Here is a 14,424-nt window from a genome sequence, read left to right on the forward strand (position 1 = left end):
TCGCAGCAGTACATGAACCAAATCGCAGAATGTCAAAGCATACTTACCTGGCGCAGGGATTTCCGTGATCATGACGGCGGAGCCCCCAGGGTGAGGCCTGTCCATTGCACTTTCGGATGGGTTGACCCCTGCGATTCTCTCAAACGTAGAGAACTCGGGCGTATAATTTCTGGTAGTGGAGGACTGCGTTCGCGCTATCCTCCTTATATATATATAAACTAATTGCAACAAAAAGACAATTAAGTGTAGTATTGTACTCTTTGCCTGGCCCAGTCACCATACAATGTCGCAGGGAGGTTTTCAGATCTCGTCATGCAACCGATCACATGTAAAATCACCCTTCCCCCGCCTCCGCCCCTCCAAATATATCCAATATTGAAACACTCAGTGCGCATGCGTGCGAATCGTACACTACGTAAGCTGCCAATGCTTTGTAGGACACGGAACATTATAAGACATGCTCTGTTCAGTACAATAATATTAGTCACGTGACCCACTACGTAAGCTGCCAATGCTTTGTAGGACACGGAACATTATAAGACATGCTCTGTTCAGTACAATAATATTAGTCACGTGACCCACTAGGACACGTACGTAATAAGCTACGTAAGCTGCCAATGCTTTGTAGGACACGGAACACAAGTACACTGATGTTTGTTAATCAAGATCTAGTATCATGTATATCCTATACCTTTCTGCCCCTCCATCAATTCACTGACTCTTATAAGGACTACAAAATGATCGGCAAGCTTCTCCCTATTATAAGACATGCTCTGTTCAGTACAATAATATTAGTCACGTGACCCACTAGGACGAAATCCCGGCCGGTGTGCTGTTGTTAAAGGTCTAGCCGTATAGCACTGTTCAAAACCTGATCGAAACAGTTATTTACATAACTGTGAGCATTTGCAGTATAATCAGTGACATGAAAGCTATTAAATAACGATTTAAAATATCGATTTATTGTTCGGCAAGAAATATTTCAGCTATTGACGCTTTTTTATAACCGTAAGAGAACATTTTCCGTTTAATATCTTCTGTGTGAATTCGCAGCAGTACATGAACCAAATCGCAGAATGTCAAAGCATACTTACCTGGCGCAGGGATTTCCGTGATCATGACGGCGGAGCCCCCAGGGTGAGGCCTGTCCATTGCACTTTCGGATGGGTTGACCCCTGCGATTCTCTCAAACGTAGAGAACTCGGGCGTATAATTTCTGGTAGTGGAGGACTGCGTTCGCGCTATCCTCCTTATATATATATAAACTAATTGCAACAAAAAGACAATTAAGTGTAGTATTGTACTCTTTGCCTGGCCCAGTCACCATACAATGTCGCAGGGAGGTTTTCAGATCTCGTCATGCAACCGATCACATGTAAAATCACCCTTCCCCCTATGGCAAGCCGTTTTAACATTTATCTCTCTATTCTATTTAAGTAGAATTAATTCCACTTAAATAGAATACAATTGAGCTGAAGTGCAATGAATTGTACTTTTGAAACTGTGTAACTGTGTAATTGTAATTGTGAAATGTGATTGGTCAATCAGTATGCTACTGTTTGCGTCACTTTTCTTGCCTCTAAGGTAGCATACGCCCATTAAAAGCCCCATTGACTTACACACTAAATCACAAAAGTAATGTCGTCTCTCTGTCTATAGTTTTCACTAGGTAAACGCTACCCATCACCGGATAGCTGACAAATTGGCCTTTCATGGCACCATCAATTTTCCGTATCATGACCTTGAAGATTTTTTGCTATCCGAGCAGGAAGTTTTCGTCACTTGTAAACAAACCTCTTCACTCAGTGGCAAACAAATTTCCTACGCTGCTCCTGGGAGGCCTAAAGGGGTCTAAATTGCCTCAATTGACCCAATTTTTTTTTCACCACAGGTACTTCCATTCATGCTCTTCAACATGCAAGCCACAAAAAACTAGATTATGATTGATAACAGGTCACAAAAGATGTTCTCCCGCTGCTTTTTGGCACTTTTCCTGAAGGAGAACAATTGAGCGGATTGATATAGACTCTAATACTATACCACCCGAAGTCCGACTTTGTATACTATTATAGGTACTGCACCACGTGTTATCCGCTCAAAAGGGTACCCATTGTCAGAAAAGAGGTAAATGTACCTAACGTAAGCTTGTTTAAATCATGTTATCATTTACAGTCATCGTTTGTTCTGCCTTTATATGAAAGAGCATAATTTAAAATACAGATGCTGTGAAAATAGGGAGGATCGAAGGTGATATAAACCATTTTAGAAAATCTTTGGTTAAATGTTGATATTACTCCGAACGAGCATATGGAAGGGTTCAGTGTGCTAAACTTGCTCCTCTTCTAGCTCAAAATCTAAACGGTCATGATATGGAAGTTTGCAAGTGCCATGACAGGCCAAGATCACAGCTATTATGTGGTGGGTAGGATCTGTTTTTACCTCCATGGTAGGATATACCAGATGAAAACTTCTATCTATGCTTTGACAGGTCTTGATAGTGACCAGTTTATTGTGTAAGTCAATGGAACAATTAATGTGGTGCGAGACTTATAGAGTTACGTTCAAGATGTAATAGTAACGTAACTATTTGCGGCCATTCCCCCATACTGCCATACTTATCCAACTTTCGTTGTGTATGTACGAACATAACACCATACTTACCCTTAGCAAATGAAGCAAAGCTATGTTCATCACTGAGTCTGAACGTTAGACATTTGGTAAATGCAGCCAGCCAATCAAGCGTTGCAAACTGTTGCTGATGCTGTTGGAAGGGCACTTTTGAGGGCAAGGGAACGACTACAACACGACATACCACCAAGCAGTGGTACTAGTAGTAGTATCACAAGGCATGGTACTATGTAAACATTGCCCGGAGACCAACCACTTCTCCGCACGAGGTAAATGTTTAAACGGCTTGCCATACGACCGATCCTTCAATTCCACTTAAGCTAAATTGTGTTTTACTTAAGTATAACTGAATTTTACTTTATTAAAATGCAATTGTATTCTACTTAAGTAAATTACAATTCTACTTAAGTAGAATACAATTTAGCTTAAGTTAAATTCAATTTCACTTAAGCTTTATTGTATTCTACTTAAGTAAAATACAATTTTACTTAAGTAAAAATTCATTTAGCTTAAGGGAAAAAGAATGACACTTTTACTTAATCTAAATTCAATTTTACTTAAGTAGAATTGTATTTTACTTAAGTAGAATACAATTAAGCTTAAGTGAAATTGAATTTAACTTAAGCTTAAAAGAAAGTGGTAATTTTACTTAAGTGGAATACAATTAAACTTAAGTAAAATGCAATTCTACTTAAGTGCAATTAATTTCACTTAAGCCTAATTGTATTCTACTTAAGTGCAACTAATTTCACTTAAGCTTAATTGTATTCTACTTAAGTGGAATTGGTTCTACTTAAGTAGAATAACGAGGTAAATGTTGAAACGGCTTGCCATAGGGGAAACTGGGTATGCTAGAAGTGGGCGGGCGGGGGGGATGGGGAGGGGGCTAGGGGTTGGCAGGTCTACACCCGTTACATCACTGATCAGTAATGGAGGGATCCTATTTGATTTGATATGTTGTTTTTTACTTTAGCAAATTTTTCAGAATGATGCACATATTCAATTCAGGCCTTTAGACAAAATATGATTAATTGCTTCTTTTTTTCACATTCATACTTCTCTTTCAAGAAAACATGCACGCAGCATATCTCTAGCTTATTCCCGGGGACCTGCATGTGGCAACTGACATATTATTATATATAATATAAATATATAAATATATAAAATATATATAAATATATAAAATATATAATATAAAATTTGTTCGATGTGCGGGTTCCTGCAGGAATATTTATACCAGATGAAGATGAATGAAATGCACATTCTGAAAGTCGCAATTGGCTGACCTCCTGACATCAGCGAGACACCATCATGACGTTTCTTATTCTCTTTTCCGTTTTGGGGCTCACAGCGTCTGTGTTTGGTGAGTTATACGTTGAGCTAGTCATTAAAGCTCAATGGTTATAAACAAAGTTTAAAAAAATAAAAGATTTATGTGCTTGCCTATATGGCCTTCGTGATTTCCATTTAAAGTCCAATAAGTGAATATAAAGAGGGAGAAAGTGTAGACCATGGTAAAACTATACTAGGCTTTAATGGTTTAGTGCTCATGATCATCATTTCACTTATTCCGACTCACTCGGGTTTTTCTCTTTCAACTGTTTTACGATTTTTTTTATGTGCTTGCCTATGGCCTTCATGATTACCATTCATAGCACAATAAAAGTGAATAAAGTGACACAAGTGACTATGGTATAAGTATACTAGATTTGAATGGTTATTACTAAAATATGATATAACCTATAAAACTCAAGATCATCATTCCCCTCGATCGACTTATTCCGACTCACCACGGTTTGTTTCTTTCAACCGTTTCTTGTTCTTTTCCCTTCTTTTGGTGGGGGTTGGGGAGGGGGATTGGGACTGGAGGTTGCTTTCTTGCAATTATTATAATTTTTGTTTGCATGTATATATGAGTGGATGTTCGTGGGTATGGATTCTAATTGTTTGTTTTTATTAACTTATGTCAAGGCATTTAAACTTCCCAAAATGCCATCTCATAGGGGAGGGTGTGGGGTGTGACATTCCCCTCGATCGACTTATTCCGACTCACCACGGTTTTTTTCTTTCAACCGTTTCTTGTTCTTTTCCCTTCTTTTGGTGGGGGTTGGGGGTTGGGGAGGGATTGGCACTAGAGGTTGCTTTCTTGCAATTATTATAATTTTTGTTTGCATGTATATATGAGTGGATGTTCGTCGGTATGGATTCTAATTGTTTGTTTTTATTAAGAGGGTTGGGAGTTTGTTGGCGGGTTGGGTTGGTGCGGGCTGGTCAAAATTAACTTATGTCAAGGCATTTAAACTTTCCAAAATGCCATCTCATAGGGGAGGGTGTGGGGTGTGACAACGGGAACTAACCTGGGCTCCAACCATGATGAAGTTGAAGTCATTGATGGTATTCTCTTTGTCTGCAGGGGGGTCCTGATCATTTTCTTCATTTTTCCGTATGGGTCTGTGGATGGAACAAAGATTAAGAACTGAAAAGTTTATGTGATAGGGCTATAACTGCTACAAACAAAATTCCCCAAACAGCAAAGATTTGTTTTATTCCATGTTGGCAATACCAATACACTCAAGGAGGAGACTTTAGCAAGTCTAAATATGACAAAAATCGAGCCACATATTTGCTTTAAAATTTTTTAGTGGTTTTCTTTATTTATTATTACAATTCTTATTTCCGGTATAATGAGGATGATTTTATAAATGGCGAATCGAAAGATATTGAACATCTTAATATGACCTAAGGACTGAATGTTGACAATGGTTTAAGTGTCGACTCTTTCAAGATTCTACCTTGAAAATATAAAGTAAAATAAATACGAAGAGGAAGGAAAATGACGCTTCCGATTTTTTTCATATTGCAATTATTTCGAGAAGATATTTCGAATTGTTAAGAGGTAAGTGCCAAAATTTTTGTTGGAACTTCCATGGTCTCACCTGGGCCAGCGTAGCCTTGGTCTGAGGAAGAAACCGCCAAGCCCCTACGGTACGCCCCCCCACCCCTTTACCGCTTTTTTATCATCCTGGGCCTTCATGCTATTTCTTGCCGTTCATATACATGCCTCAAACTACATTACCAGGAAAGCATTTAGAACAGGGGATGGGGAAACACTTTTTGAAAGTTAAATTTATGGAATCAAGTTATATGACATGTTTTCCTAAATATTGGAGACTTACAGTAGACCACTAGAAATGATAAAAAAAATTGGTTGCATTCCTTGATTTTCCTGATTTGAGATTTTAGTGATATTGGAATATATAGCAGAATCGTCATCGATAATTACTAAACAGTACAAATTTGACCCGGAAAACGAACTTCATCAATATAATAATAATAATAATGTGGATTTATACAGCGCACAAATCCACCTAAAGAAACAAGGCGCTCAAGGCGCATTACAATAACAAAATCTTAAAATTACAACTTAACCTACAAAACAACTTAATCTACATATGAAAACATGAAATGCAAAACAATAAGTTAAGCAAAGGCTCCATTGAACAAGTGGGTTTTCAGCAATGTTTTGAACTGTGCCAATGAGTGCAAGATCTGATTTTGATGGGAAGGCTGTTCCAAAGGCGAGGTGCAGCAACTGAGAAAGCTCTGTCACCCCAAGAATTATTTGAGGGGGTTCAAAAAGAAGCAATTTGGTGCTGGAGCGGAGCGGACGGGATGGGTTATATGGTGTGATGAGACATGACATATAGTCCGGAGCCAAGTCATTCAATGCTTTAAACACAGTAAGAAGCAATTTGTACTTAATTCTGCTATCCATCGGCAACCAGTGTAATTTCCTCAAAGTGGGTGTTATATGAGACCTCTTTTTAGTTAAAGTAACTAAGCGCGCAGCTGCATTTTGAATGCGCTTCAAGCGATTAATTTGAACTTGTGGAAGGCCGAAAAGTATGTACAATTTGTTCAGTGGCACGAGGATTTAATTACTTTCTTATTCTACAATGTTCCTGATGTGAAATGATGCAGAACGAACAATATTTGAAACATGATTCTTAAGAGACATTGACGAGTCAAAAATAACCCCTAGGTTACGAGCACTTGCAGCAAGAGTAATGTTAGAATCCCCAATTGTAATATGCGGAACATGAACTTTTGAAAGTTGTTGTCTGGAACCAAATAAAACAAACTCAGTCTTATCATCGTTCAACTTGAGGAAGTTCTCCCGCATCCACTTGCGGATTTCGCAAATACATAATTCAATGTTCTTGATAGATTGATTGGCACATTTTTGAGTTGGTTTGAAAGACATATACAATTGCGTATCGTCGGCATAGACATGATACTGAAGTTCGTATTTGAGAATTATTTTGTGAACAGGATAAGTATAAACAGTAAACCACTGGGGTCCTAGAACTGACCCTTGCGGGACCGTACAATCATGGAAAACTGGAATGGAAGAGGAGTTTCCAATGCGAACATATTCTGGTCTGTTTGTCAAATATGACTGACACCATTTGAGCGCATTGCCACGCAAGGCAATAAAATCACGAAGTCTACCAAGCAAAATATTGTGATCCACGGTGTCGAAAGCCGCGCTTAAATCTAATATGATGAGAGCGGTTGCATTTCCCTCATCCATGGCAGCCAAAATATCGTTTTGGACACGCAAAAGAGCGGTCTCGATACTATGCTTTGGCCTGTAGGCACTCTGAAATTTGTCAGAAAGATTGTGTTCATTAATAACAGTGCTCAATCTAGCGGACACAACACGTTCAATTGTCTTTCCTAAGAAACCCAGATTAGCCACAGGCCTGTAATTTTTAAGCACCTCCTTGTCCAGTCCAGTTTTCTTTAACAATGGTCTTATGTATGCAGTCTTTAAGATGGATGGAAAAGTACCTTCAACAAAAGACTTATTTACAATGGTGGTGATATAAGGAACTAAGCCATCAATACACTCTTTCACCAGTGAAGCTGGGAGGGGGTCCAACTCACAAGACTTACAGGGTGATTTACAAATGATATTTCTAACTTCCAATTCACTGGTAGGCTCAAAGTTAGTGAGGTATACACTGGTATTAGAAACAGTCTCATATGAAAATGGTTCAGTGACTCTACTAGGAAATTGTTTACGTATTTCCATTATCTTTCTACTAAAGAACTCAGAGAATTGCTCAGCAAGAGCTTCATCTGAATCAGATTGTGGGAGCGATGGTTTTTTGCTCTTTTGCAAGAGATCATTTACAACATTGAACAATTGTTTTTGATCACCTGCTTTGTCATTAATCTGACCAGAATAGTACTTGATTTTAGCTTGTTCAATTAATTTATTAACAGTGTTTTTCTGTTTACAGTACATCTGTAGATCAATTTCAAGCTTTGTGCGTCTCCACCTGCGCTCCAGGCGTCTCCTCTTTTGTTTTTCCAACCGAATATCGTCATTAAATATCGTCATTCATATAAATATGAATGCACTTCTATCTTGTAAATGTGGTTTGGTGGGTCATGACTTGGTCCTCGTTGAAGTACTGACATAAACGTATGCGGGCCGTTGCATTATTGTATTAAATTTTTAGGCTAATTATTATTGGCTCCGCTGGATGATTTACAACGAATACTATCTGCAAAACAAAAGAGAATATTATTTGCAGATTTATCCTGCAATGTATATCCATACATCTCGCATCTCAGGGATGTAGTGTAAGGAATAAAAGACGCGTGAACCATTTATTTTTCTAACTCTATATAGGCTATCATGTTGACAGTGTAGATGGTAAGTAAAACGACTGAACCTTTGATAGTATATCATTTGTATTTCGCAGACGAGTGTACTTTTTGTGGTCAATCAGCAGACTATAAACAGATGTTAAGCAGATGCATCCTTTAAGGGATATATATGCACGTTATATGCCATGTTTCAAACCGGCGCTTAGCTATAGCATGAGAACATTTTTCATTCTTTCAACTATAACCTATATAGTATACTAGGCGTTTATAATAGGATATTCACTTGCATTTCGGCGACGAGTGTACTTTTAGTGTCTGGAAACTTCTAAAAGGGTGCAAGTTTCTACTTAATCTTATTCGTTATCGATGAAAAATCTTAGACGTAAGCAATACCAGTATATCTTTATTTGTAAGTTATAGTCATTTTGTTTTATATTATATTCCGTGCGATCTCTCACCTTGATATTTTGATGTTTTGCTGGTACCATAAAAGTTGTTTGTGAAATTCTGTATTATAATCTGTCATACCCCCCCCCCCCCCCTCCCCCTCGTCTCCTCGCATATAACATTATAAGTTAAGATAATTCTTACTACCATTAGTAGAAAATACAACTTTGAAGCTTTTGTTTTTTAAACATTGAAAATTCAAGCAGAAGTGGCTTGATGTTATCAAATTTAGACTTGTTCAATTCTTCATCCATGTTTGTTGAGAAACTTTAAATCTCTGATCTCCCAAATGGGATACGATTTTGCTTAGTTCTTTGAAGAAGTTGATCATCACATTATATTATATATTATTATTATTATTATTATTATCATCATCATCATCATCATCATCATCATCATCATCATCATCATCATCATCATCATCATCATCATCATCATCATCATCATCATCATCATCATCATCATCACCATCATCATCATCATTATTAATATTATTATCATTATCATTATTATTATCATTATTATTATTATCTCAATCTCCCTAGAAGTGGGTTTGGTGTATTTAATAATGCTTTCTCTCTTCCCACATCAGGAACGACACCGCCGCCGATTATTTACAAACGTGTGTCATCGTTTGTATGGGTATGGGACGATAGAGGTACCGGGCGACAAGAGGCATAACGGTTTGGCGTCCACAGGCTATACAAAGTGGATTCTATGCTCTTGGAGATGTTGGAATTCCCCTTACCAATTCACCTGCCCCCGAGAGCTCCGCGATTCTCGTCAAGGCGATCGAAAGTGACGCTCTACATCCACCGGTTGCGTTTTCTGAAATTTGGAGAGATGTTGATAGCGGTGGACAATACGACGGTCGTATCCTTAAGATGCTACCAAAAAGTGGATACACTTGTTTGGGATTCGTAGCAGTCCAAAGTTGGACTTCAGATCCCGATTTAGACCTTTTCAGGTAAGAGGACTTTACACAAAGTACCGTTACTTGTTATAAGCAGTGGAGGGGGAATGTCTCGCACCATATCCATCTTCAGTCTGGGGAGAAATTTTTTTTTTACATTCTTTTCAACCTCACAAAAGCCATTCAAGTCCAAAGTTATAGTCTAAATAAATACATCTTAGAATGAACCATGTTCAGGTCTAAACTTGCATATGTATGCAAAGCATGGGGACTGTCACAGTGTCTAGTGATCTATGTTGCGTATACCAGTGGCGTGCGCAAAGCCGAATCGAGGCAATCGCCTCACCTCGATCGTCAGTCGGGATGAAAATTTTCAGCGGGAGTTAAAGCGGGGCCTCTGAAACCGTATATCAACTACGCTACTGTCTACACCACCAGGCTCGGATTCTTTTACAGTTTATTCCTTTAAGGTCTCACTTTTCTAAATATTTTGCTCTGATTCCGTTATATTTTTCTTTTGGTTTGACGTTACCTTCCTGTTGTTTGGGTATATTTATTTACTTTCTCACTTTCTTTTCGTCGTCATTACATAACTTCTTTCACCATTTTGTAATTGTGAAGATCGTCATATTTCTTTGGTTTCAATGGCACAAAGGTTGCAATGTTAACAAGAAAGGACCAAAAAAAAGTCAATATCAACGGAAGGTAAAAAATTAATTTTGTAATTAATTCTTCATCGTCCCTGAAGAAAAGACAATATAATTTATTTTATAATTTTGTGTTCAGGTGTGTGAAAAACGAATTTGTCACAGCGGGAGCTGGCACCTACAGCTTTTTGTGGAATGACGTTGGTTCAGAAAGTGCTGGTGCAGTCTCGTTATTCCAAAATCTTCCATCGGGATCGGATACTTTCGCTCTGGACGCTAACACTTTCTCGGCCATCCCAGAACACAGCGACTTAGGAGGTTCCCCTGCGCTTCTTAACGGCAGGTTTGTCAAAAACCACCAGGAAATCAACTTGGGACTCCCCGAAGCGGCAGTCAACGTTTACGAAACGACCGACTTGTCGTTAATATGGAACGATAAGGGTACTGGTGCTATCTTGGGTTTATCTGTTTGGAGGAGCAAAGGTAAATCAACTACGTATTCGCTCGGCGACATCGCGTATCCAAGGACCGAAGGAGAGCCGAATAGAGGGTTCGTTGTAAAAGCGGTCAACGATGACGCACTTGGAGTACCAGTGGATTTTCGTGAAATCTACCGAACTTCTGGTACAGGTGGCGAATGGGATGGCTCATTTCATCAACCAGTATGTTCTGCTGGTTATTGTGCTCTTGGCCACGTGGCAGTCAGAGGTTTTCTAAACCAGCCACCGACTCGGTTCGCTGTATCAAAGATGAATTCACGACACCTGGTGAGTGGAAGTTTATCTGGAACGAAGAAACAAGTGGCGGACACCAAAGGTGCACAGTGAATGAGGCAATTGCACAGGACAACAAAGGCCAAAGTGTACAAGCCATGTCAGCGATGCAAAGTCATTCAGCTGTGCCAACCGGTGCTTATGTACTGAAAACAAGTGCAGTTAATTACTTCTCCGGAAAAGCAGCTACGAAGTACACAATTCAGAATGTAGTCTATAACTTTGACGACCGCAAGATAACTGACAGCGACCCAGAGAGCATCACCAGAACAACTCTCGTGAATCAAGGAAGTACCGAGCAGTCAGCTTCGCGGACTCTTGTCTTACCAATATGCGGAGGAATACTCATGGGGCAATTCTGCGGGTCTTGAAATTGGTGTAGAGACAAGCATTTCGACCGGGATACCATTCATCGTCAGCGGAGAGGTAAGGTTTCCAGGTGGCGTCATCGTCTTTGGCAGCACAAACGTTTGCGCTACAATTGCATTTACGTATAGATTATATAATGGTTGAGACGACCTGAACTAATTAAGGGTTTAAACAGAAGCCAATGTTAATTACAGAGAATATTAATAATTTAACTGTGATGACAAGCGCGTATTTTGTCATTACAAATACCTGGCGATCTGCATCGTGTTTTTGTTACAACAACAGGTCGTCTCAACCATTATATAATCTATACGTAAATGCATTTGTAGCGCTAACGTTTGTGCTGCCAAAGACGATGACGCCGCTTGGAAACTTTACCTCTCGGCTGACGATGAATGGTATCCCGGTCGTAACGCTTGTCTTTACACCAATTTCAAAACCCGCAGAATTGCCCCATGAGTATTCCTCCGCATATTCGTAGGACAGAGTCCGCGAAGCTGACTGCTCGGTACTTCCTTGATTCATGAGAGTTGTTCTGGTGATGCTCTCTGGGTCGCTGTCCATTATCTTGCGGTTGTCAAAGTCATAGACTACATTCTGAATTGTGTACTTCGTAGCTGCTTTTCCGGACAAGTAATTAACTGCACTTGTTTTCAGTACATAAGCACCGGTTGGCATAGCTGAATGACTTTGCACCGCTTACATGGCTTGTACACTTTGGCCTTTGTTGTCCTGTGCAATTGCCTCATACACTGTGCACCTTTGGTGTCCGCCACTTGTTTCGTCGTTCCAGATAAACTTCCACTCACCAGGTGTCGTGTATTCGTCTTTGATACAGCGAACCGAGTCGGCGACTGGTTTAGAGAAACCTCTGACTGCCACGTAGCCATCCCAGTCGCCACCTGTACCAGAAGTTCGGTAGATTTCACGAAAATCCACTGGTGCTCCAAGTGCGTCATCGTTGACCGCTTTTACAACGAACCCTCTATTCGGCTCTCTTCCGGTACTTGGAAAAGCGATGTCGCCGAGCGAATACGTAGTTGATTCACCTTTGCTCCTCCAAACAGATAAACCAATGATAGCACCAGTACCCTTATCGTTCCATATTAACGACAAGTCGGTCGTTTCGTAAACGTTGATTGCCGCTTCGGGGAGTCCCAAGTTGATATCCTGGTGGTTTTTGACAAACCTGCCGTTAAGAAGCGCAGGGGAACCTCCTAAGTCGCTGTGTTGTGAGATGGCCGAGAAGGTGTTAGCGTCAAGAGTGAAAGTATCCTATCCCTATGGAAGATTTCGGAATAACGAAACTGCACTTTATGAAACAACGTCATTCCACAAAAAGCTGTAGGTACCAGCTCCCGCTGTGACAAATTCGTTTTTCACACACCTGAACACAAAATTTAAAATAAACTATATTGTCTTTTTTTTTCAGAGAAGAAAAAGAATTAATTACAAAATTATCTAACTTCCGTTGATATCGACTTTTTTGTGAGTTTTTCTTGTCAATATTGCAACCTTTGTGCCATTGAAACAAAAGAAATATGACGATCTTCACAATTACAAAATGGTGAAAGAAGTTATGTAATGACGACGAAAAGAAAGTGAGAAAGTAAATAAATATACCCAAACAACAGGAAGGTAACGTCAAACCAAAAGAAATATATAACGGAATCAGAGCAAATATTTAGAAAAGTGAGACCTTAAAGGAATAAAATGTAAAAGAATCCGAGCCTGGTGGTGTAGACAGTAGCGTAGTTGCTATTCGGTTTCAGAGGCCCCCGCTTTAACTCCCGCTGATTATTTTCATCCCGACTGACGATCGAGGTGAGGCGATTGCCTCGGTTCGGCTTTGCGCACGCCACTGGTATATGCAACATAGATCACTAGACACTGTGACAGTCACCATGCTTTGCATACATACGCAAGTTTAGACCTTAACATGGTACATTCTAAGATGTATTTATTTAGACTATATGTTAGGGCTTGAATGGTTTTTTTGAGGTTGAAAAGAATGTAAAAAAAAGTTTCTCCCCAGACTGAAGATGGATATGGTGCGAGACATTCCCCCTCCACTGCTTATAACAAGTAACGGTACTTTGTGTAAAGTCCTCTTACCTGAAAAGGTCTAAATCGGGATCTGAAGTCCAACTTTGCACTGCTACGAATCCCAAACAAGTGTATCCACTTTTTGGTATCATCTTAAGGATACGACCGTCGTATTGTCCACCACTATCAACATCTCTCCAATTTTCAGAAAACGCAACCGGTGGATGTAGAGCGTCACTTTCGATCGCCTTGACGAGAATCGCGGAGCTCTCTGGGGCAGGTGAATTGGTAAGGGGAATTCCAACATCTCCAAGAGCATAGAATCCACTTTGTATAGCCTGTGGACGCCAAACCGTTATGCCTCTTGTCGCCCGGTACCTCTATCGTCCCATACCCATACAAACGATGACACACGTTTGTAAATAATCGGCGGCGGTGTCGTTCCTGATGTGGGAAGAGAGAAAGCATTATTAAGCACACCAAACCCACCTCTAGGGAGATTTAGATACCTGTAATAATAATAATAATAATGTCATGATCAACTTCTTCAAAGAACTAAGCAAAATCGTATCCCATTTGGGAGATCAGAGATTTAAAGTTTCTTAACACACATGGCTAAAGAATTGAACAAGTCTAAATTTGGTTACATTAAGCCACTTGTGCTTGAATTTGTAATGATAAAAAACACACAAAATCTTCAAAGTTTTATTTTCTTCTAAATGTTCCAAGATTCCTTTTAACTTATATTGTTATATGCGAGGAGAGGAGGGGGGGGGGGGTGGGGAGTGTATGAAAGAATATGATAAAGAATTTGACAAACAACTTTTATGGTACCAGCAAAACATCAAGGTGACAGATCGCACGGAATATAATATAAAACAAAATGACTATAACTTACAAATAAGGATATACTGGTATT

At 39.5% G+C, this 14,424-nt stretch overlaps 1 protein-coding gene and 2 non-coding genes across 3 annotated transcripts; all 3 read left to right on the forward strand.

The window, feature by feature from the left end:
• The first annotated feature begins 39 nt into the window (after positions 1-39).
• On the forward strand, positions 40-204 carry LOC139962306 (U1 spliceosomal RNA). The gene has a single exon (XR_011791217.1). It is a non-coding gene; the product is annotated as a U1 spliceosomal RNA (small nuclear RNA).
• An 882-nt stretch (positions 205-1,086) lies between these two features.
• LOC139962307 (U1 spliceosomal RNA) lies at positions 1,087-1,251 on the forward strand. The gene has a single exon (XR_011791218.1). It is a non-coding gene; the product is annotated as a U1 spliceosomal RNA (small nuclear RNA).
• Positions 1,252-3,834: 2,583 nt separating this feature from the next.
• On the forward strand, positions 3,835-11,514 carry LOC139961516 (uncharacterized). The gene is made up of 3 exons (XM_071960737.1): positions 3,835-3,991; positions 9,350-9,724; positions 10,457-11,514. The coding sequence occupies exons 2-3, from the start codon at positions 9,642-9,644 to the stop codon at positions 11,142-11,144; spliced, it is 771 nt and encodes a 256-aa protein (XP_071816838.1). The 5' UTR covers positions 3,835-3,991; positions 9,350-9,641; the 3' UTR covers positions 11,145-11,514.
• The last annotated feature ends 2,910 nt before the right edge of the window (positions 11,515-14,424 follow it).

Source organism: Apostichopus japonicus, chromosome 20 (genome assembly GCF_037975245.1).
Source record: "Apostichopus japonicus isolate 1M-3 chromosome 20, ASM3797524v1, whole genome shotgun sequence".
In the NCBI taxonomy this organism is placed as follows: Eukaryota; Metazoa; Echinodermata; class Holothuroidea; order Aspidochirotida; family Stichopodidae; genus Apostichopus; species Apostichopus japonicus.

Coding starts and splice junctions, on each gene's coding strand:
- LOC139961516 (XM_071960737.1), top strand. CDS start 9,642: ATGCTACCAAAAAGTGGATACACTTGTTTGGGATTCGTAGCAGTCCAA. Junction 9,725..10,456: donor CCCGATTTAGACCTTTTCAG/GTAAGAGGACTT, acceptor TTTTGTGTTCAG/GTGTGTGAAAAACGAATTTG.